Genomic DNA, 24,309 nt, shown 5'->3' with positions numbered 1-24,309 from the left:
GTGTCCATGGAAACAGGACAGTGAGAGTGTCCATGGAAACAGGACAATGAGAGCCTCCATGGAAACAGGGTTTTGAGAGTGTCCATGGAAACAGGACAGTGAGAGTGTCCATGGAAACAGGACAATGAGAGTGTCCATGGAAACAGGACAATGAGAGTGTCCATGGAAACAGGACAATGAGAATGTCCATGGAAACAGGACAATGAGATCTTTTAATTTAACACTTTCTATACCACTCACGGCTTTTCTCGGATTTACGATAGTTACGTTGAAAGCCACTCACGAGATTTCTCGGATTTTTTATTTTTTAATTTTTTTTAGCGATCTGAAATCATATTGCATCACGCGAGCCTACCCTAGCCTACCCAAGGGCCGCCGGCGATCAGATGTGAAAAAAGCGCCCCCTATCGTCTCCCAGATGACATCAGGGATTTTGGAATGGACTCAATGAAAATGGATGGGGAAAAAAAATATTCCAGTCCACATTTTCCAGTCCACTGATGCAGCCGGGGTTACCAGAGTTCATTCTGGAGACTCTGAGCCGCGGCAAGCATGAGTTCTACTGTATACACGTTAGATCTATACACTTATCGATTATTTCGAATGGTGATCAGGAATTGGAATATACCAGTTGGATACCATCTGATGTCAGGTAAGGAATCTATGTTATCAGTGTTAGGATAATCAGACTAGTTTTGATGAAGATATAAGCTTTTTTCTGATATGTGCTCCAGCGGTTTCACTGTAAAATCCATGAGGAAATGAAAACGGCTATTATCAGCGCGCGCCTCGAATGTGCGTGCGGGCATGTATACTATTGATCATCTAGCGTTTATTTGAAAACTATTCATAAATAGGCCGACAAATATCAACGTTCTGGAATATTCCAGTAAAAGACGATTATCACAGAATGGGCTGTTTTTTACCTCAAAACGGGTGCTTTTCAAAATGCTCTCAAACGGAAATGAAGCGATAAAAAACCAATCTGCCTTGACAGCACTGACTGGAAAATTATTCTTTGATAAGCGACGGGCAGATTAGACACATAGCCATAATTTAAAACATAGATTAGGCGATATTAAGGTTAACATTGCCGCCGATGGTGGCATTCAAGCACTAAGTCGTGCGCCCCCTGGTGGCACTGAAAGTGTTAATGAGAAGTAAAAAAAAAAATAATAATAATGAAAATAATAATAATCTGTCTTCATCTCCTTCTCCTCCTCCTCCTCCCGCTCCAGCGGCCATGTTCCTGCTGTGTGCGGTGAAGGTGCCGGACGCGGTGACAGAGATGATGATGGCGGAGTTCCAACACCAGGAGGCGTGCCAGCGCATCAACTCCGTGCTGAAGTTCTACACTCTGTGGCGCTTCCGCTACCAGGTGTGGCCTCGTATGGAGGAGGGAGCCCAGCAGATCTTCAAGGTACATGGAAAAGTATAGAGAAATCTACACCCTCCCCAGACCGACAGTAGGGCAGCATGTGGTAGTCTACACCCTCCCCAGACTGACAGTAGGGCAGCATGTGGTAGTCTACACCCTCCCCAGACTGACAGTAGGGCAGCATGTGGTAGTCTACACCCACCCCAGACCGACAGTAGGGCAGCATGTGGTAGTCTACACCCACCCCAGACTGACAGTAGGGCAGCATGTGGTAGTCTACACCCTCCCCAGACCGACAGTAGGGCAGCATGTGGTAGTCTACACCCACCCCAGACCGACAGTAGGGCAGCATGTGGTAGTCTACACCCTCCCCAGACCGACAGTAGGGCAGCATGTGGTAGTCTACACCCTCCCCAGGCCGACAGTAGGGCAGCATGTGGTAGGCTACACCCTCCCCAGACCGACAGTAGGGCAGCATGTGGTAGTCTACACCCTCCTCAGACCGACAGTAGGGCAGCATGTGGTAGTCTACACCCTCCCCAGAGAACGACTAGGAAGGAATTGGCATAACGACAAAGATTAGGGGATGGGAAAAAAAGGTAAAAAGGCAAAAATAATTATAAATCTAATTGACAATAACGTTCTTCTTCTTCTTCTTCTTCTTCTTCTTCTTCTTCTTCTTCTTCTTCTTCTTCTTCTTCTTCTTCTTCTTCTTCTTCTTCTTCTTCTTCTTTTTCTTCTTCTTCTTCTTCTGCTTCTTCTTCTTTTTCTTCCCCCCCCCCCCCCCCCCCCCCTATGTGTTTTAGATCCCTCCACCCAGCATCAACTTCACCCTCCCCTCTCCTATCCTGGGCATGCCCTGTGTGCCCATGTTCGACCCACCTTGGGTGCCCCAGAACACTGGCAGTGTCCAAGATCCTATCAATGAGGATCAGTCTGTAAGTCCCGCCCCTATACCACCCGGTTAGCGATGACGAACTGTAGCTGTAACCAATCGGCACTTAACCTGTAGAACTGGAATCATTGTTGTATTGTGGAGTACTGTAGTTTTTATATATTTAGGAATATATATATATTTTAACGATTACCAAATGCATGCATATTGATGAAACTGCAACAGTAGAACTGTAGAATGTATCTGATGATGTCAAATCACCATGTTTGGGTTGTGGTGCATTTACTTTGAATTCAACCATATATGTAAATCCTCTCATCTATGTATATAACACAGTGGCGTAGGCAGACATGTATTTTTGGGCAGGCCTAAATAAATGTGGGTGGGTGGATGGGTTTGACTCCACATGTTAATAAATATAAAGCCTTCTGATTGGGCGGGCCGGTGCACAATGTGGGCAGGGCCAGTGCCGCCTATTGGTCCAATACTGCCTATGCCACTGGTGCTAACTAATTGTACACATTTAGAATAAATTCTCAAATCCCAATTCACAATTTACATTTTGGATCAATTTAATTTAAAGTGAATTCAACACAACCTCGTTAACGGACCCCCCATCTTAAGTACAATGGTCATTAGACTGTTAGCATTTGTAGTGTTATGTTCGCCCCTTTTATTTTCCAATTGCACCAAGAAATTCGCTTACAAAAAACGACTCACAATTTCGGATCGAATTTCGACGCTAAAATGTTTTTACGTATTCAACGCGATTTCTTGGTGTGTGTGTGTTTTTATTCTCTCAATGTTTCCGTTTGTTTGTTTTCCTGAGCATGCACTTTCAAAATCAGTTTGTATTCTCATTGATTAGCGAGAGCGTGAATGAAAGTTGGTCGCTGTACTTGTGACAAAGTACAATTGATCTTGTAATTGTTATCTATCAACTTTCTTTGTTTTTAGTTTCCAACACTAATTCAGTCAATCTATTCCATAGTAAGTTGGGATTTCTGTTACGGATGCTTGATATTTTTTCTCGATGCATTATGTTACCTTCGGTCCATATTGATAACTGAATGAGCATTTTTTTAAAGCGAGATTTTGTGCCATTGTGTGTGCCCCCCCCCCCCCCCCCCTTCCCTAAGAGCTAACGGGGGAATTATTTTAAAAAGCCAGGGGGGGGGGGTAAATCTCATCAGGGGGCTGTCTTGGATATCTGCATCTTGATTAGTTAATACCCCAGCCACTCAAATCTGTTTCTAGTGCTTGGACTGTTTGTAGAAAAAAGAAAATAATAAGAATAATAACAACAACTGCATGCATCAGCCATTTTGTCTGTGTGGTGTCGTACATGCACGGTTTATTGAATGACGGCGGCCATATTGCTGTGTTCCAGTGTTTTTCCACATCACGTATTCAAACTGATATACATGTCTTTGTGCGCTACTGTCTATATATGTCGCCCTATGTATATGAGTGTGGATACTTCCGAGACACTATCAGTAGATACAGTACGCTCTCCTGACAAAATTCCATCATAAAAAACATCTATTTATGACATTGTTTACCATAAATTAGATGATATTTACATAATACTGCATGTTCTGCACTGGACTGGATGTGTACTGTCCACCCCGGCCAGCTGGGACATGAGGGCACAGGTCATTCAGAGTCATCAAATGCACTAAAGGAGAGTGGCTGTATTTATGTGTTGTCTCACCATGTTGCATCACCCAGCGCGCAGTGGTGGAAGAAGTACACAGTTCCTTTACTTAAGTAAAAGTGGAAAATACTCAGATAAAATAGTACGCTCGTGAAAGTAGAAATCTTCCATTCAAAATTCAACTTAAGTAAAAGTGGAAACGTTTTTGATATTTAATGTTCTTAGGTATGAAAAGTACATATTACATATGTCTTGTCTTGTATTTCAGTGCTTGGGAGCGTTGATCCATTGACCTCTAAAGGTCGTGTTGAAGTGGCATGTGGTCCACTTATACTGGATCTGATTGCGTACCCTTGACAGGCTTCAAATTTGAAAGCACATCGTCATCATCGTACATCAACTTGTCTCGTCTTTTCTTCAAATTAAATAGTAACCAGCGTAGTGGAGTAAAAACAAAATTACAGTTGAAAATGTAATGGTAACCAACGTAGTGGAGTAAAAAAATATATTAAAATAACGTTGAAATGTAATGGAGTAATAGTAAAAAAAAATAAAATACATTACAATTTTTTTTTAAAGGTTCCCTGAAATGAAAATACTCAAGTAAAGTAGAAGTACCTCAAAATTGTACTTGTGTACAAGTGAAAATACTTATTAACTTTCCACCACTGCCAACATGTTCACCAAACGCTACAGTGAGGCCGGTCAAGCACATGCACATGACTTCCTGACACACCTGTACTATCTGGACTTTTCGTGTGCCTCTGGCGTTCCCTCACACTAAACCCTGTCTGTCTGTCCGTCTGTCCATCTGACTGTCTGTCTGTCTGTCTGTCCGTCTGTCCATCTGACCGTCTGTCTGTCCGTATGTCCGTATGTCCGTCTGTCCGTCTGTCCGTCTGTCCGTCTGTCTGTCTGTCTGTCTGTCTGTCTGTCTGTCTGTCTGTCTGTCTGTCTGTCTGTCTGTCTGTCTGTCTGTCTGTCTGTCTGTCCATCTGTCCGTCTGTCCATCTGTCTGTCTGTCTGTCTGTCTGTCTGTCTGTCTGTCTGTCTGTCTGTCTATCCGTCTGTCCGTCTGTCCGTCTGTCCGTCTGTCCGTCTGTCTGTGCCTGCCGTGCCACCCTCGTTGCCACTCACCCCCCCCCCCGATCCCCCTCCCCTCCCCTCACCCCACAATCTGTGCCACAGAAATCCTTCTCGGCACGGGCCGTGTCCCGCTCCCACCAGCGCGCCGAGCACACCCTGAAGAGCCTGCAGCAGGAGGAGGAGAAGCGGCGGCTGGGGCGCGAGGCCAGCATCATCACGTCCATCCCCGTGGCCCAGGAGGCCTGCTACGAGCCCACGTGCAGCCCCCCACCCGAGCCGGAGGAGGAAGGTGGGGGCTGGAGCGGACGTTGTAAATATCAACTTCAGTTTTTTAAAGAAATATCCACTTCCTGAATCGACTCCTTCCCTCCTCCTTCACCCCCTCCATCCTTCCTCCTCCCATCTCCCTCCTCCCTCCCCTCCCCTCTCCCTCCCTCCCCTCTCCCTCCCTCCTCCCTCTCTCCCTCCCTATTTCCCTTCCCTCCTCATAGAAACGTTAGAGAATGGCGCCCCCTGTTGCCGCTCGCAGGTCGAATTCATAGGTGTCGTTTTATTTAGGGGCGCTGGGGACATGTTCCTACCAAAGCCACAGAAACACGAATTGTCCCTACCAATAATAATTAGTACAAAGACGTTTTCTGTGCACATGTTAAGTGTCCGTACCAAAGCTTGTCTGGCACTCATTGACCGCCACGCTGTTTTCTCATCTCTACTCAATGGCGCCAGCGTTATTGACCATTTTAGCGAGGTTTGTGGACCCATCGTGTGTTCTGTATTATAGCTATGGAGACAATAGTATGGCTCATTTGACAGGCATTGTTCATAGTCCAACACTGACTAACCAGTTAATTTCTACATACTGTAGTTTGTGCACTATTCCATGCTAAACAACGCCCCTTTCCAAAATAATCCAGTATTTTTTCATAGATCGCGAGATATGATGCGTTATATATGCATTATGCCCAAATCGTTCGGGTTGCTCGGCTGAAACTCCAAATACTTCCAAATCAAAGGTATATAAGCATGTTTTAGGTCCGGTAAAATACGACACTGTGATCAATACAGAAGCATGTTTTAGGTAAAAAAATAATACCAGCAGGTTACCTAAGATAGACCTTACCTCAGTCAGAAGGTACTCCAAAATGAATAAATCCCAGTCATCCCATTGCGATCGCAATTATTCATGTGTATTGGGCATGGCTACCATACGGTAACGAATAGCTCTGAGGCACCAAATCTCCGACCGATTGCTATGTCCTGATCCACTCTGAGGCGGAAGCAGCCGGAGGTAACACAGTACTGGAAGACAACTGATATCCCCAGTTCAAAAGGTAGGTGATACTGCCACCTGGCGGGATTTGATCACCATTGCAATTCCAACGTAGGCAGCTGTGTCAGGGAGACCCAGGCAGCTCAGAGCGAGTGTTTAGAACGGGGATCAAAGGAAAAATATCAAAGGATCCAAAAACTAGTATACTCGTTTTTGGCGCCCAAAGAGTTAATCAGCCTCACTCTCTCTCTCTCTCACCCCAACAGCAGGCGCACTTACAAGCCTGAACACCAACACTTGACAAAATGCTCTGGTCTTATCATATGACAAAATATACAACATTCAACGTCATCATGATAAAAATAGCCAAGCTTACAGAGTTTCTCTCCCAAACAAAAAGCGCACGCACACACACATTAGCCATTCCTTTAGCATTCTAAAGGAGCATAATCCACATTTGCAGACTCAGAAGTTCCAGAAACTGAGATATCCTGCCAGTCCAAGGCAAAAAAAACAACAGCAAATAAACCAACACGTTTCTCTCTTCAAACGTCCTACCAGACTCTGTCATAATGAGACAAACTCCAGAGAGGCTTAAAAGCTCAACATGAAACTCGCTGGCTCTCAGTTCAGCCACTACAGCTAGCTAAACAAGCTAGCTACTGCACTTCACCCTCACTTGTACAGGGGGCGGGATGGTAGGCAGTGGGCCAAACCACTGTGAGGCATATGAGAGGGGAACGCAATCTTTCAAAACGTAAGCAACCCATTGTTAAAATAATATAGTTATGTTTACAATGATATATTGAAGGGGACAATATATCCCATCTATATTTACCCATCAATGGCGCGTCAAAATGTCACGCATGCTGTGAAAGAGGTCTGTTGCGTCTCTACGCCCCTTCCCCTGCCCCCCCCCCCCCCCCCCCCCCCCCAGTAGTCGTACCTCAGCTAACCCCATGCCGCTCATGTCTGATGCTGAACCTGTCCTCCTCCTCCCGCCAGCAGAAGAAGTGGTGAACCTGGCATCCCGCCGCCTGTCCGTCAGTCCGTCCTGCGCCTCCAGCAACTCCCACAGGAACTACTCCTTCCGCCGGGGCTCCGTGTGGTCCGTCCGCTCCGTGGCCAGCGCCGAAGGTGAGCGCAGACCGCCGGGGTACACCACGACGGCCGCCGGAACACGCCAACATTTTGGGAAATTAGCTTACCGTCTTCTCCAGAGAGAGACAAGAAGATAGATACCAGTTCCCTCTCTGTGCGTTCAGTAGAAAGCTATCTGGCTGCACGTTAGCCTAGTTTAGCACAATGAATGGAAGCGGACAGTGACGGGTAGCCTAGGCATTGTCCAACTAACACCTCTCCCGAAGGCTACCCATCACTGTCCGCTTCCATTCATTGTGCTAAACTAGGCTAACGTGCAGCCAGATAGCTTTCTACTGAACGCACAGGCTCATGAACTTGTTGTATGAATCTAGTAGTGTTACTAGAGTATGTGTACATTTAACTTTTAATATCTCAGCCTGTCCAATATTCATTGTTGAATTCATTCTGCCATTCTTTACCAGATGAAGAAAACACGACAGAACACACGCCGACTCACCACATGCTGCAGCCGCCCCAGGCCGTCTTCCCAGCATGCATATGTGCCGCCGTCCTACCCATAGTGCACCTCATGGAAGACGGAGAGGTCCGAGAGGACGGCGTGGCCGGTGGGTGTCTCCTGAAATGTCTCCAACATAGTCCCAAGATGTTATATTTCATGTAGACATGGTAGATTCATAATAGATTGTCTTTGCCAATAATGATGTACAAAATCTGCTCTAATGAAGATCACATTGACCGGAAGCGATTCAATAGTAGACATGCACATTGGATGCTTACTTACGTATCCCCATTACGCCGGCTGGCGCATAGGGCAGCAACAAAGTTTCTCCACTTGCATCCGTCTTCGGCCCTCTTCTCTATGGTCCCCCAGCTCTGGTGGTGTTGCTGGAGCTCCTTCTCTATAGTCCTACACCATGTCATTTTAGGCCTCCCTTTCTTTCTTTTGCCTTCTGGGGTCCAGTGTAATGCGACTCTTGGGATCGCGTTTGTGTCCATTCTGAGGACATGGTCAATCCAGGTCCACCTTTGTTTATTAATTATACAGTGCATGTCACATTGTTGGGTAATGTTGAGGAGGTTATTGTTGGAGATGATCTTGGGCCAGAATTAGGGTGACCAGATGCAAAAAGTCCAAAAGCAGGACAACAGTAAGATTTTGGTGGGACAAAGTGGGACAGATAGATAATGTAATTTTTTTTAATAGAATAACATGGTCTTCACCGAGACCAATGTTTTTTTTTTGCTTCAAAAAGAGGGACATCCTCTCAATATGTGGGACGTTCTGTCAAATGGTGGGACAGTACAACCAAAAGGGGGACACCTGGTCACCCTAGCCAGAATATAGGCCTACTCAGGACATCGGATGCATCCAAGTGTAAAATAGTCTATTCTTTACCTCCAGTAAGGCTGTCACTTCATAAGTTTGAATTTGAATTTGAATTTCGTTTTTTTTTTGTATCATTCTTTTTAGCACAGTCTCACCTATATGACCTGACCGTTTCTTTTAAATAATAATAATATTATTATTATTATAATAATATTTTTTTCAAATTCGAATTTCTCCCTTCAAGTTCGAATCTCGTGTTTTTATGTAAATTCGAAAATAATGTGATAGCCCTAGTACCTTATTGTCAGGTGAACCGTACACTTTCTACAGGAGATTGCATTTAAAAATCTGACATGGGTCATTTGCATTATAGCCTTGATACTTAGCACTTTACATAGACGAAGCACAAACTCCATTTCCCATGATGCCTCAGTGAGTGCGGTGGCCCAGCAGATCCTGTGGAACTGTCTGATCGAGGACCCGGCCCTGGTGCTGCGCCACTTCCTGGAGAAACTCACGGTCAGCAACAGACAGGTAAAGAAACAGCATCATCAACAGACAGGTAAAGAAACAGCTCATCAACAGACAGGTAAAGAAACAGCATCATCAACAGACAGGTAAAGAAACAGCTGAGCAACAGACAGGTAGAGAAACAGCTCATCAACAGACATGTAGAGAAACAGCTCATCAACAGACAGGTAGAGAAACAGCTCATCAACAGACAGGTAAAGAAACAGCATCATCAACAGACAGGTAGAGAAACAGCATCATCAACAGACAGGTAGAGAAACAGCTGAACAACAGACAGGTAGAGAAACAGCATCATCAACAGACAGGTAGAGAAACAGCTCATCAACAGACAGGTAAAGAAACAGCATCATCAACAGACAGGTAGAGAAACAGCTGAACAACAGACAGGTAGAGAAACAGCTCATCAACAGACAGGTAAAGAAACAGCTGAACAACAGACAGGTAAAGAAACAGCATCATCAACAGACAGGTAGAGAAACAGCTCATCAACAGACAGGTAAAGAAACAGCTCATCAACAGACAGGTAGAGAAACAGCTCAGTAACAGACAGGTAGAGAAACAGCTCATCAACAGACAGGTAGAGAAACAGCATCAGCAACAGACAGGTAGAGAAACAGCATCATCAACAGACAGGTAGAGAAACAGCTGAGCAACAGACAGGTAGAGAAACAGCATCATCAACAGACAGGTAGAGAAACAGCTGAGCAACAGACAGGTAGAGAAACAGCTGAGCAACAGACAGGTAGAGAAACAGCTGAGCAACAGACAGGTAGAGAAACAGCTCAGCAACAGACAGGTAGAGAAACAGCTCAGCAACAGACAGGTAGAGAAACAGCTCATCAACAGACAGGTAGAGAAACAGCTGAGCAACAGACAGGTAGAGAAACAGCTGAGCAACAGACAGGTAGAGAAACAGCTGAGCAACAGACAGGTAGAGAAACAGCTCATCAACAGACAGGTAGAGAAACAGCATCATCAACAGACAGGTAGAGAAACAGCTCATCAACAGACAGGTAGAGAAACAGCTGAGCAACAGACAGGTAGAGAAACAGCATCAGTAAGTTAACAGACAGGTAGAGAAACAGCATCATCAACAGACAGGTAGAGAAACAGCTGAGCAACAGACAGGTAGAGAAACAGCTCATCAACAGACAGGTAGAGAAACAGCTCAGCAACAGACAGGTAGAGAAACAGCATCATCAACAGACATGTAGAGAAACAGCTCATCAACAGACAGGTAGAGAAACAGCTCAGTAACAGACATGTAGAGAAACAGCTCATCAACAGACAGGTAGAGAAACAGCTGAGCAACAGACAGGTAGAGAAACAGCTCAGTAACAGACAGGTAAAGAAACAGCTCATCAACAGACAGGTAGAGAAACAGCTGAGCAACAGACAGGTAGAGAAACAGCTCATCTACAGACAGGTAGAGAAACAGCTCAGTAACAGACAGGTAGAGAAACAGCTCATCAACAGACAGGTAGAGAAACAGCTCAACAACAGACAGGTAGAGAAACAGCATCATCTACAGACAGGTAGAGAAACAGCTGAGCAACAGACAGGTAGAGAAACAGCTCAGCAACAGACAGGTAGAGAAACAGCTGAGCAACAGACAGATATAGAAACAGCTCATCAACAGAAACACAGCTCGACACTCTTCCTACAGATCTCATCAATGGTGAAACAAGTGGATTCTGATATTCTGAAGTGATACATTTGGAATAGGGCCGGAAAGTATGGCCAACATATCAGTATCAATATAAAAATATCTACATTTTTTACGGTATAATGTTATTTGATAGTATTCCAATATAACCCCAGTATACCTTAAAATCTGATACCTGTCAGGCCTGATTTGGATTGATACAAATTACCAGAGAATTTCCATATTTTAGGGTCATCTTGACATGAGGAAATTAAAAAGTTATATTTTGCACATGCTTTGAGTATACATGTGCATTTTCTCTTATATACACTACTATATAATAAAGTTCATTTGGGTATAAAAAATTAAACAAACTTTCTGTGGGTCCACTGTCTCCCAGTCATTGTCAATGGAGCAACTCCATACTTTATACATTGTACTTTATAGCTTTATAGTATTGACTCCCCTGTTTCTGGCGTTAGGACAGATAAGCTCATGTTCACAAATATGGATTGAACTTTCCTAGGCCATGGAAATAACATATTGGAATTCTTAATTTGGGTGGTTACACTTTACTGTACACTTACTGCATATTTCTGTATATTTTTACTGTATATTTTATATTAGAATGTATATACATAACATAGGACATTTATATCCCGGACCGTATTTTATTCTTAGGCTTATTTTTATTGTTATTCGTGACTTTGTCTTTGTCTACCTAAATGTTTACTGTGAGCGATTTGTAGTGCCAAATTTCCCTCGGATGAATAAAGTATTTCTATTCTATTTCTATTCTATTCCCCTTTAAGTCAGTGTGTATTCCTTGTGTGTCAGGATGAGTTGATGTACATGCTGAGGAAGCTGCTGCTCAACATCGGAGACCTTCCGGCTCAGACCTCCCACATCCTCTTCAACTACCTGGTGAGACCCAGCACTCAGATGTAGAGAACAGAGGATGGACCTCAAGTCATTAGGAGCTTAGATATCTCACAAGGCACGCTTAAAGGCACAATGGCGCCCTCTGTTGAAACTCTGTAGCTACTACTGGTTTCGTTTTACACACTCATTTATTGGATTAAGGATATTTTTTCAGTCTTTCTTGTCTATACATTTGACACAAAGACTAACAGCATGTGTATTGTTTAGGTTTGTAATTCATTTAAAATATACTGGTATTTTGAGATGTGATGGGCTTAGACATGTCTGAAAAACGTATTTTCCATCGACAAGTCAAACTCCTTTCCCTCCCTTTCTCCTCCCCCCCTCCCTCTCCCTCCCCACCATCCCGTCCCTCCTCCTTCACTCGCTCCATCCTTTCTCCTCCCCTCCCTCTCTCCCTCCCTTTCCTCCCTTCTCCATCCTCCCTCTCCCGTCTTCCCTCCTCCCTCCTACCTCTCATCATCCCTCCCTCTTCCCTCCCTATTTCCCTTCCCTCCCATCTCCCTCTCTCCCTCTTTCCCTCCCCTCCCATCTCCCTCCCTCCTCCCTCCCCCCCTCCCTCCTTCCTCTATCCCTCCTCCCTCCCCTCTCCCTCCTCCCTCCCCTCCACTCCCATCTCCCTCCCTCTCTCCCTCTCTCCCTCCCCTCACCTCCCTGCCTTCCTCTAGGTGGGTCTGATCATGTACTTTGTGCGGACACCGTGTGAGTGGGGCATGGACGCCATCTCTGCCACGCTGACCTTCCTGTGGGAGGTGGTGGGTTATGTGGAGGGGCTGTTCTTCAAGGACCTGAAGCAGACCATGAAGAAAGAACAGTGTGAAGTCAAGCTGCTGGTCACCGCCTCCATGCCAGGTACAGGGAGGGGTCACATCTGTCACTGAACCCTTTCACTGCCACACGACAGCCGGTTAACCCTTTCACTGTGACAATACAGAAGGTTAGCCCTTTACTATCACACAACCTGACGGCGATGCTCCATCGTTAGCATCATTAGCTCCGCATTTGCGGAGCTAATGATGCTAATGATGGAGCATCGCCGTCGGTTGTGTGATAGTAAAGGGCTAACCTTCTGTCGTGTGGCAGTGAAAGGGTTAATGACCGCCAGTCTTCCTGGGGTCCTCACACACAAATAATACAACAGAATGTAATTAGTATCACAATTCAAATAATAAGAAAAAAAAAACAGAAAGCATAACCCCCAACCCAAAAATTATTGATAAAAATTATAGAAATAGAAAAATAGAATAAAATAAAAACTAAAAAGTTAATCACATCATTCACTCACTTTTTAATGTATTTTTTTAAACTATTTGTATTCTTTACTTGCCTTGTGGATACTGGTAGCGTGTTCCAGTTGATTATGGCTCTATAGCGCACTGTGGACTTTAAATGATTAGTCCTTGGTCGAGGAAGTACCAGGTACCTGGCAGTGTGACTGTTTGATTGATCAGCTAAAAGGTGCTAACCACGGTGCCACTGTGCTTCCAATACAATTAAATACAAAATGTTAATCATGTTATTTTTTTTACAGGAACTAAAACTCTGGTGGTCCACGGGCAGAATGAGTGTGACATCCCTACACAACTACCAGTCCATGAGGACACCCAGTTTGAAGCCCTGCTCAAGGTACCTGGAAGCCCCTCAAGCTGGATTTTTAACATAAACTGAACGGAACTTGTATATGACCGGTATTACATTGATTCTCGTCTCTCTCTCCAAACAGGAATGCCTGGAGTTCTTCAACATTCCCGAAGCTAGATCAGCACACTACTTCCTCATGGACAAACGTTGGAACCTCATCCATTTTTCCAAGGTGGGAACAATCAGATGCCCGTACAAAGGAACATTTTGAACTATTTATGCTGTGTGTGGTTATAGGGCTGACTCGGATGCTTCGAAGCGTCAATCGCTGCCACGGTAATCGATGTCAAAATCACTATTCCAATGCTTTGTTTTTGGTTGTGTTTTACCGCTCCAAAGAAAGAAACATCTTCAGTTCTTCTCAGATAATAACATCATAGGAACTTTCAGAAAACCTGTCTCCCCCACAGCTCTCATTTAGGAAGAATATAGCTTTGATTATTCAATGATAATTACTACTGAAGCTTCGAAGAAATGGTAATCATTTGGGACGGCTCTAGTAGGTTAATACATATTAATACATAATACATACATACATACATAGTGATGCAAATACATGTAGATAGATATTTCTATAGGTGTGTTGTTACAGCGTCATACATGTACTCAAGTGCTGCCTGTTACACCTAACGTTACTATTTGATGTCCATTGTAATGGTGTTTTTGTCCCTCCTCTCCAGACCTTCGTGAGGGACATCTACCCGTTCAGGAGGTCCGTCTCACCCCAGCTCAACCTGGTCCACATGCTGCCTGAGAAGGGCCAGGAGCTCATCCAGAAACAGGTGTGGAATAAAGACTTACAAGGGTTTCCATTCAAGAACACTTCATGAAGTCCATACTCTAGTGTTGGATAATCAGGTTCTCAGCCAGTAATCTCTCTCTGTTGTTCCGTGAAGTCTGCGTTGTGTTGTTATCTCTTACTCATCGTACTGGCTGATACACTCTATCTCCCCCGTTACTGCATCCGACTCAGAAGAAAACGACACACTGGAAACGTGATACCTTTCCTTCAAATGTTATGTTTATTCCATAAACATATCCTCAAGATGGAAAACAGTTCTGAAAGGTCTTTGAAAGGTCTATTGAATTCCTTAATTGTACCGGTCTCTCCTGCTATCAGTTCGATGATGGTTGAGGCCTAGTGGTTAGCCAAAAGCCTTCCCTGTTAGCCGAAGCTAGCTACCTCGTGGCCTAGGAGGCCCCTCCACCACCCCCACCGCTCCAGCTTACTGGTGTCTCTCTGTCAACGTGTCTACGCGTCAGCTTCGTTTCCTAGTCAAACCGGAAGAACTCCCAACTATAAGGTATAGTCCCTAGCAACGGCTGATAGCCCATAGCAACCGCACAACATCTCTACGTCTCCTGTCACCTCTGACACACTCTAACGCCCTTTCTCTATCTCTTCCCCATAGCAACGGCTTCTCTGTTGATATTAACTCCCCTCCCTAGCCGACCAGCTATCACCTCGGCCGATGACCTTGGCTCTATCTCCCACAGGGCCTGTCTGTGGCTCTCCCACCGTCTAACTTGGAAACACACACACCTTATTTAAGATCTATAGATCTGTCAGAGTAGATGTCTGCTGTCATCTACAGATATTTACATTATATACACATATGAAAAACAAGTACTTCTATCACTAGGCTTCTCTCTCCCATTTTGTTTGTATAGTTCTCTTTCTTCCAACATGGCATTGTAACCATTGGTTACCTGTTACGAGTGCGCTTACTCGGCATGGTGATTGGAACCCAGATAGCAGAGTGAATACGAAAGAAGGCTTGAAATGAGCAGATAAGAGACGGCGTGGTGACGATAACAATGTTTTACTCACAAGACAGGATACATGACTGACAAACACAGGTAACATTTAGACAATGAACCAGCAAGTCTCTGCTGGTCCAGACACTTAATATACAAACACTAATTAGAGACAAAAGGTAATTACAAACAGGACACAGGTGTGGTAGACAAACCTAACAGAACACAGAGCACAGAACACAGAGCACACAGGGGAAAACAATAACAATAGAACAAACTGAGACCAACAGACTAAAACACATTTACAAAACACAGACAGGGAAACACAAATCTAACAAAATGGAAACAACAACGACAACATAGACAACAAACATAACAAACATAAATGGCAGATGACAATGTTAAGTAGGTGTGTGAGCTGATGCCAGATCTGCCACATCTGGCTCAGCCCACCGGTTGCCAATGTTGTATTGTGAAGGGTATTGAAGGGGGGTTGTGAATGTCTGAGTCCTGGACCAACCAAACCGGGCGGAGGGTTGCCGGCTGGTCCCACAGGACTGTGACTTGTTTACATGATCCAGTAATAAAGTATCAATTTACAAAAAAAAATTATTATATATATATATTTTTTTAAATATATTTCTCATCAACACATACCAACACAACCATTGTTTCTTCTAACATGGACAAAAAAAATTGCATTCCACACATTGTGTGAAAGGCCTGTATTCTCACACCTAGGTTTGTGTACAAAGTTTCACACCTCAGACTTGCTACTAGTGTGGGAGTTTAACTTTGACATTGAGTCACAGCGTGACTGCCTGGCCTTGCCTGAGTACCGGCTCACCTGCCAAATGTGTCTGGTCTGGGACTTCTGGTTCACGCTCTGCTCCAGATGCTTTCGCTGCTCAGGCACTCAGCCAGATGACTGGCTTCTGTTCCGTCAAACACCTCCAGGCCTGTCAGGTCACGTGGAACTGGTCTGCTAGCTGTTCCTAGAGTTCCTAAAACTTTTAAAAGTCACTATGCTCCACTTCTGTGCGAGCAAACTTCCAGAGGATTGCCTCAACATTGACTACTTTTAAAAGCAAGCTTGTGTTGCTCCATTACTTTTTAGCTTTGTTATTCTTGTCTTTTTTCCTTTCCTTTATTCTTAAAAAAATATACAAATTATTTAAAGGTGCTATAGATACGATTTTGATGTAAAGTAATACTAAAAAAAATATATATAAGAAGAAGAATACATCCACAGAGCTTTTAGAAAGGTGTGGAATAAAAGTATTGCTTTTCCTCCCCAAAAAAGTTAATCCAAAATGTATGTTGTTTACATGTTGTGTATGTATCCCCTCCCTACTTGCTGCTTGACTGGATAAATTACATGCTGGTGCTCTAGTGCAACATCTAGTGGCTGCATGTTATCGATTCTATAGCACCTTTAAGTCCTTTTAAATGATGTCTTTGAAATGTTCTCTTTATATGGATGGTACTATAAAATAATTGCCTTGCCTCTACCTCTCTCTCATTTCCTCGTTTCCTATTTCCCCCTCTCCCTCCCACCCTGCCGCTCCCTCTCACCCCCCCCCTCCAGGTGTTCTCCCGTAAACTGGAGGAGGTGGGTCGTGTCCTGTTCCTCATCGCCCTCACGCAGAACATCCCGGCCGCGCACAAGCAGTCCCACGTCTCCCTGCTGCAGGAGGACCTGCTGCGGCTGCCCTCCTTCCCCCGCACCGCCATCGACGCCGAGTTCTCCCTGTTCAATGAGCCGCAGGGTAGGAGTGTGATGGACTTAGAAATGTCTGAAAAGCTTATTTTCCATCGACAAGTCAAACCCCTTTCCCTCCCTCCCTCTCTCCTGCCTCCCTCCCTCTCTCCTTCCCCCTCCCTCTCTCCTTCCCCCTCCCTCTCCCTCCCCTCCCTTCTCCATCCTCCCTCCCCTCCCCTCTCCCTCCTTCCTCCTCCCTCTCTGCCTCCCTCCCTCTTTCCCTCTCCCCCCTTTCTCCCTCCTCCCTCCCTCCCCCCTCTCTCTCCCCCTCTTTCCCTCCCACGTGGGTTCACACAGTGGAGAGTGATAGAGAGGAGATAGAAAGACAGGGGCGGGAGGAGGCATCCCGGCAATACGATGTGGGCACTGGGCTCAAACCCATAACATCAAGAGAATGATAGACAGTGTTTACGTCCCAAACAAGAGGGAATCCTACTGTGTCTTGCTGTCATGCTCGGTTGTATGAACCATACATTAGTTACATACAGCCACCATCCTCCATGCATCTGGCTAGCTTGTTTCCCTGTGGTTCTATGTTTCTCTGTTCTTTGTTTGGCTTATTGTCAGCGTCTTTGGGTTATTGAAAAGCGCTATATAAATAAAAAATATTATTATTATTATTATTATTATTATTATTATTCTTATTATTATTATTATTATTATTATTATTAAATCACAAGAATTGATCTGCAGTGGTGGCCTCAGGCTTGTGACCAGGAAAGCACTGGTTCGATCCTCAGACTGGCAAGCAAATCTGGGTGGAGGTAACTGGGAATGTGAGGCAGGGAAAAAGAGCATCCATGTTCAGCAAACCTGGTAAATAAAGGGGTATATATATATATATGTGTAGTTATTTTCTTTCCCCCATGTCTTCCTGCAGGTAAGGAGCTGTTTGGGCTGGACACGCTGCACAAGGTCCTGTGGATCAAGCTCCTGGAGGAGATGTTCCTGGGCATGCCCAGCGAGTACCCCTGGGGCGACGAGATGATGCTCTTCCTCAACGTGTTCAACGGCGCCCTGCTGCTCCACCCGGAGGACAGCGCCCTCCTCAGGCAGTACACCGCCACTGCCATCAACACCGCCTTTCACTTCAACCACCTCTTCTCGCTCAGCGGGTACCAGTGGATCCTGCCCACCATGCTGCAGGTATATGGTCTGGTGCTTCTGCCTGTCAAAGATGTGTGTTTGCAAGCATATAGGAGTAAAGCACACTTGAACTATGAAGTGCTAAAACAGTTGTTTCTTCTCTATCTCTCAGACAGAGTGTGAACAGAACTAATGGATGAATTCTTTATTTCAAATGTTTACCAATAAATAAACAATAAACAAATAATTTTTCGAAATGTTTACAAATAAACAAGTGAAAAGGATAGGTTTGAAGCCAAATGGCTTATAGAGCAACCTACCCCTAATTCAAAAACAAATTCAAACAATCAAAATAAAACAATCAACAAAAACCGATCCCGAAAAGAACAAAGAAAGTAAAAGTTTGCTAAATAAAACAATCAACAAAAACCGTTCCCGAAAAGAACATTAAGGCAACATAGGAAAATCAATACTTAATCTGCAATACCCGAGTTACATGGTAGAGAAAACAGATTCTACAGGTTAAATTTGACTATAAGATTCTAGAACCCTGTTTTTAAACATCTTTTTAAACTTAAAAATACTCCTGCTGTTTTTTATTTCATCCGGTAGATTGTTCCAGAGTTTCACTCCTTTAACTGACACAGACATACTGTGTGGTACACTAGTCATGTTCATGAATCACGTGGCCTGGTGTTTCCTCCCTGCAGGCCTATGCTGACTATGAGAGTAACCCTCTCCTGAGGCAGGGCATCGAGTTCTGCTGTCGTCAGTTCTACGTCCTGCATCGAAAACCCTTCATCCTGCAGCTGTTCGCCAGCGTGGCCCCGCTGCTGGAGTTCAATGTGAGACTAACACACACACGCACGCACGCACGCACGCACTCACGCACGCACACACACACACACACACACACACACACACACACACACACACACACACACACACACACACACACACACACACACACACACACACACACACACACACACACACACAAACAGACGGTGATACACACTGGTTTACACAAACACATGATGTACACACACACACGCACACACCACTGCAGTCAATGACAGAAGTGCACACCAAGAATGTTCTACCTTTTAATTGGAAACGGTTCATATAGTTCTTAACTTAAAGGTGCTATATGTCAAGATAATTGTAACGTGTAACATGTAGAGTCATCTTTTCTTTCTAAATAATACATCCACAGAGCTTTTAGAAAGGTGCAGAAAAAAAGTATTGCCTTTCCCCCCAAAACAATATTGATTCATGAATTTATCGTTTAAAGATGTTTGTTTACATGTTGTGTACATGTATCCCCTCCCTACTTCCTATTTCTCCACGTGGAATGCACCTGATTGGATAAATTATATGCTGCCGCTCTAGTGCGACATCTAGTGGGTGAATGTTATCTAGACTAGAGCACATTTAAAATACTATAAACTTCATATATACAGACTAGTAATAGTAAGACTTTTTCTTACATTGATGTTGCGGCTGCAATCTCTACCACTGAAACGTCAAATCGACTAGTCTGTATATGAACAGTCGATAGTATAATGTCCGTGTTTGCAGTGTCCAATTGTTAGACCTTGTTTAACCTGAAGGTCACACCCAATTCACAATATTTTTTCGGAATACTTATTTTATTCCCATGATAGACAGGACATTATCGGCCTTTTGGTCTTCATCAGTGTCTGTGGATATGGACAGTTTGTCCCTCTCTATATGAAAGAGGATCAGGTTGTCACAGGTGTTCAGACACAGGTGTTCCCATCAGTAAGACGGTGTCATAACAATCAATCGTTAAAATAACTTGCCAGTGGGTCTTGGACTTCCTGACTGGCAGACCCCAGGTGGTGAGAGCAGGCAACTGCACCTCCTCATCCATCACCCTCAACATAGGGGCCCCCCAGGGCTGTGTTCTGAGTCCCCTCCTCTACTCCCTGTACACACACGACTGTGTGGCTCAGCGGAGTAGCAATACAATCATCAAATTTGCTGACGACACAGTGGTGGTGGGCCTGATCTCTGCCAACGACGAGAGGGCCTACCTGGAAGAGGTCAAGGTCCTGGCGGGATGGTGCCAGGAAAACAGCCTCTCCCTGAACGTCAGCAAAACAAAGGAGATGATTGTGGACTTCAGGAGGTCGGGGGTCAAGGACTACAGCCCCCTCAGCATCGACGGGGCACCGGTTGAGAGAGTCAACAGCTTTAAGTACCTCGGAGCCTACATATCCGAGGACTTGACATGGACCACACACATTGACAGTGTTGTGAAGAAGGCACGACAACGCCTCTACTTCCTCAGGCGCCTAAGGAAGTTCCAAGTCAGTCAGAAGATCCTTAAGAACTTCTACTCATGTACAATAGAGAGCATCTTGACCGGCAACATCACCTCCTGGTTTGGGAATAGCACTGCACAAGACCGAAGCAGACTACAAAGAGTGACACGTTCAGCCGAACGCACAATTGGAGGGGGGCTCCCCACCCTCCAGAACATTTACAACAAGCGTTGCAAGGGCAAGGCTAAGAGAATCATTAAAGACTCCAGTCACCCGAACAACTGCCTCTTTGAACTGCTGCGGTCAGGCAAGCGATACCGGAGTCTCAAGGCGAGCACAGAAAGACTCAGAAGAAGCTTCTATCCCCAGGCCATCAGGCTGCTAAACGAACAATGAATGAACACTACACAACAACAACCACCATAGATCCTCCCCCCCCCACACAACAACAACCACCAAACGCACATAGCACACACATCCACACGCACACACTCACTTTAAACAAACACACTGTAGCACCCACTCCACACACTTTATAGCACACACCCACTTTAAACAAACACACTGTAGCACCCACTCCCCACACTTTATATTTATTGATGAAGGATTGCACTACAACTCGTACACCTTACTGTAAATTGTACCTAAATTGTACCTCATCCCATTTCTGCTTTGCACTATATAGTACTGTACATTAGTACACTGCATAGTATTGTATATTATATGGTAACTCAGAACATTGTACATATGTCTATACCGAACACTGTGACCTCATTTTCTTCTTCTAATCTACATGCTATACTATGTTATTTGATACTATCTTGTCTAGCACAGTCTCTGGAGCGTAACAGTAAGAAGCATTTTGTATGAAAGTATTCTGTACTTCTGTATGACAACTATTAAAGAAACTTGAAACTTGAACTTAACAGTATAAAATGTCCAAAGATTCAACATGATTTAACATAACGTTTCTATGAATTACTCTGAATGGTGTCAGAGTAATTCATAGAAACTACAATCTTTTGAAAATTGTATATTGATATTATGGAACATTTAGATGAAAGTTAGTGAACGTCTAACATCCCTCTCTCTATCTCTGTCCCGTCCCAGACCAGCACCAGTACAGGTCTGTCTAAGGGTGTGTCGGCCCAGTGTTTGTTTGACCTGCTGGTCTCCCTTGAGGGAGAGACCCATGATGCCCTGGACGCCCTGGAGCTGGTCAAGGCTGAGAAACCCCTACGCTCCCTTGGTAAGAAGAGCGACCACCACCTCCAGCACTGCGCACTGTCTCCATCAATGTAGGCCCAGTTTCTCATCTTAAAGGGAAATGGGAAATAAGTGACACGCCACTTATCACAAATGAATGGAAGCGGATACGGACCAGCTATAGCCTAGATGTTGGTCAAATACACCTCTCCCGGTGTTTTAAGCTAGGCTAGTGGTCCGTATCCACTTCCATGCATGTGTGCTAAGCTAGGCTAGCTTGCAGACGGATAGCTTTCTACTGAATGCACAAAGAGGAAATTGGTATCTATCTTCTTGTCTGACTCTGGAGAAGACGGTAAGTGCATTTCCAATAATCTTGGCGTGTTCCTTTAAACCAAGAGTAAACCCTCCAGACAGCGATAAGTGAAACACAGTGAGATTTCCCATACAAGCTCTTCTGATCGGGTACGACTAGTACACCCACATCCGAAAAAGGCAAAGGTCTCATTTCTAGAGCAGAAATAAAACACTGACCAAAGTTAACCTGCTTGAAGAAAAAAAATTGTGTTGCCCTTTTCTCTTTACCACCATAATTTAAACAAGGTGCAGTTACTTCTAACAGCCACAAGGTGCCAGTCTTCCATAGTGCAGCTTCAACATTTGGATCTATATTTACTATAGTTACATCGTTTTTTGGGGGGGGAAAGGTGTCAATCCTAGTTGGACATAGGCCACAAAATGGGAACTTTCCTTGAGAGTAACCAGTCCTAAAAAAGGGATGATTAAAAAAAACAGAATGGCTTATTTCTCATTGAAGTTGTTACATTGCGCTGTGTTACGTTGCAGACTTCTGTTACGGTAACGAGGACCTCAACTTCACCATCAGCGAGGCCATCAAGCTGTGCGTCACTGTGGTATCTTACGCCCCTGAGTCCTTCAGGAGGTATGAACACACGTTGTATTTCCTGTATCACTCCAAGGAAAACTATAAAAGAAGGAAGGGTCATCACATCACATCTCTCACTGTCTGTATCTCTCTCTCTATCTCTCTTTCTGTCTCTCTCTATCTCTCCTTTCTCCCTTTCTGTCTCTCTCTTTATATCTCTCTGTCTCTCTGTCTCCTTTCTCCCTTTCTGCCTCTCTCTCTATCTGTCTCTCTCTCTCTCTCTCTCTCTATCTCTCTCTCTCCCTCTCTCCCTCTCTCTCTCTCTCTCTCTCTCTCTCTCTCTCTCTCTCTCTCTCTCTCTCTCTCTCTCTCTCTCTCTCTCTCTCTCTCTCTCTCTCTCTCTCTCTCTCTCTCTCTCCAGTCTCCAGATGTTGATGGTGTTGGAGGCGTTGGTCCCTTGCTTCCTACGGAAGTTGAAGAGCAGCACGGTAACCATGGAGTCGGCCTCGGTTGCCAGGGACGAGATCGCAGCCATCGCTGCTCTGGCCACCTCCCTGCAGGCCCTGCTGTACAGCTCTGAGGCCCTCACACGGTACCCCACACACACACACACACACACACACACACACACACACACACACACACACACACACACACACACACACACACACACACACACACACACACACACACACACACACACACACACACACACACACACACACACAAGGGGGTTTCAGCCCATTTGATACAAGGAGTCATAAAGAGCAGTCAAAAATGTTGGCCAAATGCATCCTCATTTAAGAAAAGGCTTTTTGGTGACGTAGGTTGATTTAAGGTGATTTGAAACAATAAACATATCCATATTGCCACAATCATATCCATTGATTCAGCATTAACGGCAACCACACTACTGATTTACACTTTAGCTGATGAACGTGTGGTGATTAACAGAACCAGATCATACAGTTTCACCTGCTTCTTAAGATCACTCTCAGGCCAAAGAAGCATCTGTATATTGCGTAAAAAAGTAATTGAAATCGTCGTCTTCATCATCATCATCATCTTTATCTTCATCTTCCTTTCCATAGGATCTTACATTGTATCTCCTCTCTTATCAGAATAAGTTGTTTTCAAGGGCGCGGCTGGGTAGCGCAGTGGATTAAGCACTCACCACAGAGACTCTGGGATCTAATCCAGCTGTCAGCAGTACCTTCCAATTTGTCAGTCGTCCCTACTAACACAATTGGCAGTGTTAGCGGGTGGGAAGCCAGAAGGCCAGAAGGCAGTGTCCTGGTCGTTGTAAACTGCGACTCCTACTGGTCGGTCGGGCGCGTTACGCTCCCCCAGTGAAACTCCTTGCTGTCAGGTGAAAAGAAGCGGCTGGCGACTCCACATGTATCGGAGGAGGCATGTGGTAGTTCTACACCCTCCCAGGCCGACAGTGGGGCAATGCGTGCAACGACCAGGAAGGGAATTGGCATGACAACCAAAAAAATGGGTTGGGTGAAAAATACAGAAAGCCCAACATCTTTTTTTTGTATGTAATAAATAAATGTAATAAAATAAAAGTCATTTTCTATGTGACTGTGTCTCTCGTCAGGCCCATGGCGGCTCCTCAGATATCCCGCTGTGACCAGGGCCATAAAGGAGGCACCACGGCCAACCACGCCATGTCTGGACCCAACACCAGGTCTGGACCTTAGCAGAATATAATGCCCTTGTTAGGGGGATAGGTAATAGAATGCCCTTGTTACGGGGGGGGGGGGGGGGTAGGTAATAGAATGCCCTTGTTAGGGGGATAGGTAACAGAATGCCCTTGCTAGGGGGGGGATAGGTAATAT

The 24,309-nt window shown here is 44.8% G+C and overlaps 1 protein-coding gene across 1 annotated transcript in view; it reads left to right on the top strand.

Moving 5' to 3' along the window:
* Window positions 1-24,309, top strand: part of unc80 (unc-80 homolog (C. elegans)) — a gene marked incomplete at both ends in the record, with an annotated part of 106,618 nt that overhangs the window by 56,680 nt on the left and 25,629 nt on the right. The window contains 18 exon segments of the mRNA XM_084316457.1: window positions 1,239-1,420; window positions 2,185-2,316; window positions 5,119-5,305; window positions 7,292-7,423; window positions 7,852-7,995; window positions 9,151-9,251; window positions 11,731-11,817; window positions 12,504-12,687; window positions 13,367-13,461; window positions 13,559-13,648; window positions 14,157-14,258; window positions 16,823-17,003; window positions 17,877-18,142; window positions 18,793-18,927; window positions 21,484-21,622; window positions 22,426-22,522; window positions 22,887-23,057; window positions 24,069-24,158. Of these exon segments, the coding sequence (XP_084172583.1) occupies window positions 1,239-1,420; window positions 2,185-2,316; window positions 5,119-5,305; window positions 7,292-7,423; window positions 7,852-7,995; window positions 9,151-9,251; window positions 11,731-11,817; window positions 12,504-12,687; window positions 13,367-13,461; window positions 13,559-13,648; window positions 14,157-14,258; window positions 16,823-17,003; window positions 17,877-18,142; window positions 18,793-18,927; window positions 21,484-21,622; window positions 22,426-22,522; window positions 22,887-23,057; window positions 24,069-24,158 (2,515 nt within the window).

The sequence above is a fragment of the Notolepis coatsorum genome (assembly GCF_963971535.1).
Source record: "Notolepis coatsorum genome assembly, chromosome: 1".
NCBI classification, from domain to species: domain Eukaryota; kingdom Metazoa; phylum Chordata; class Actinopteri; order Aulopiformes; family Paralepididae; genus Notolepis; species Notolepis coatsorum.
Note: the sequence above shows the minus strand (reverse complement) of the source record. Positions and strands in the feature narration are given on the sequence as shown.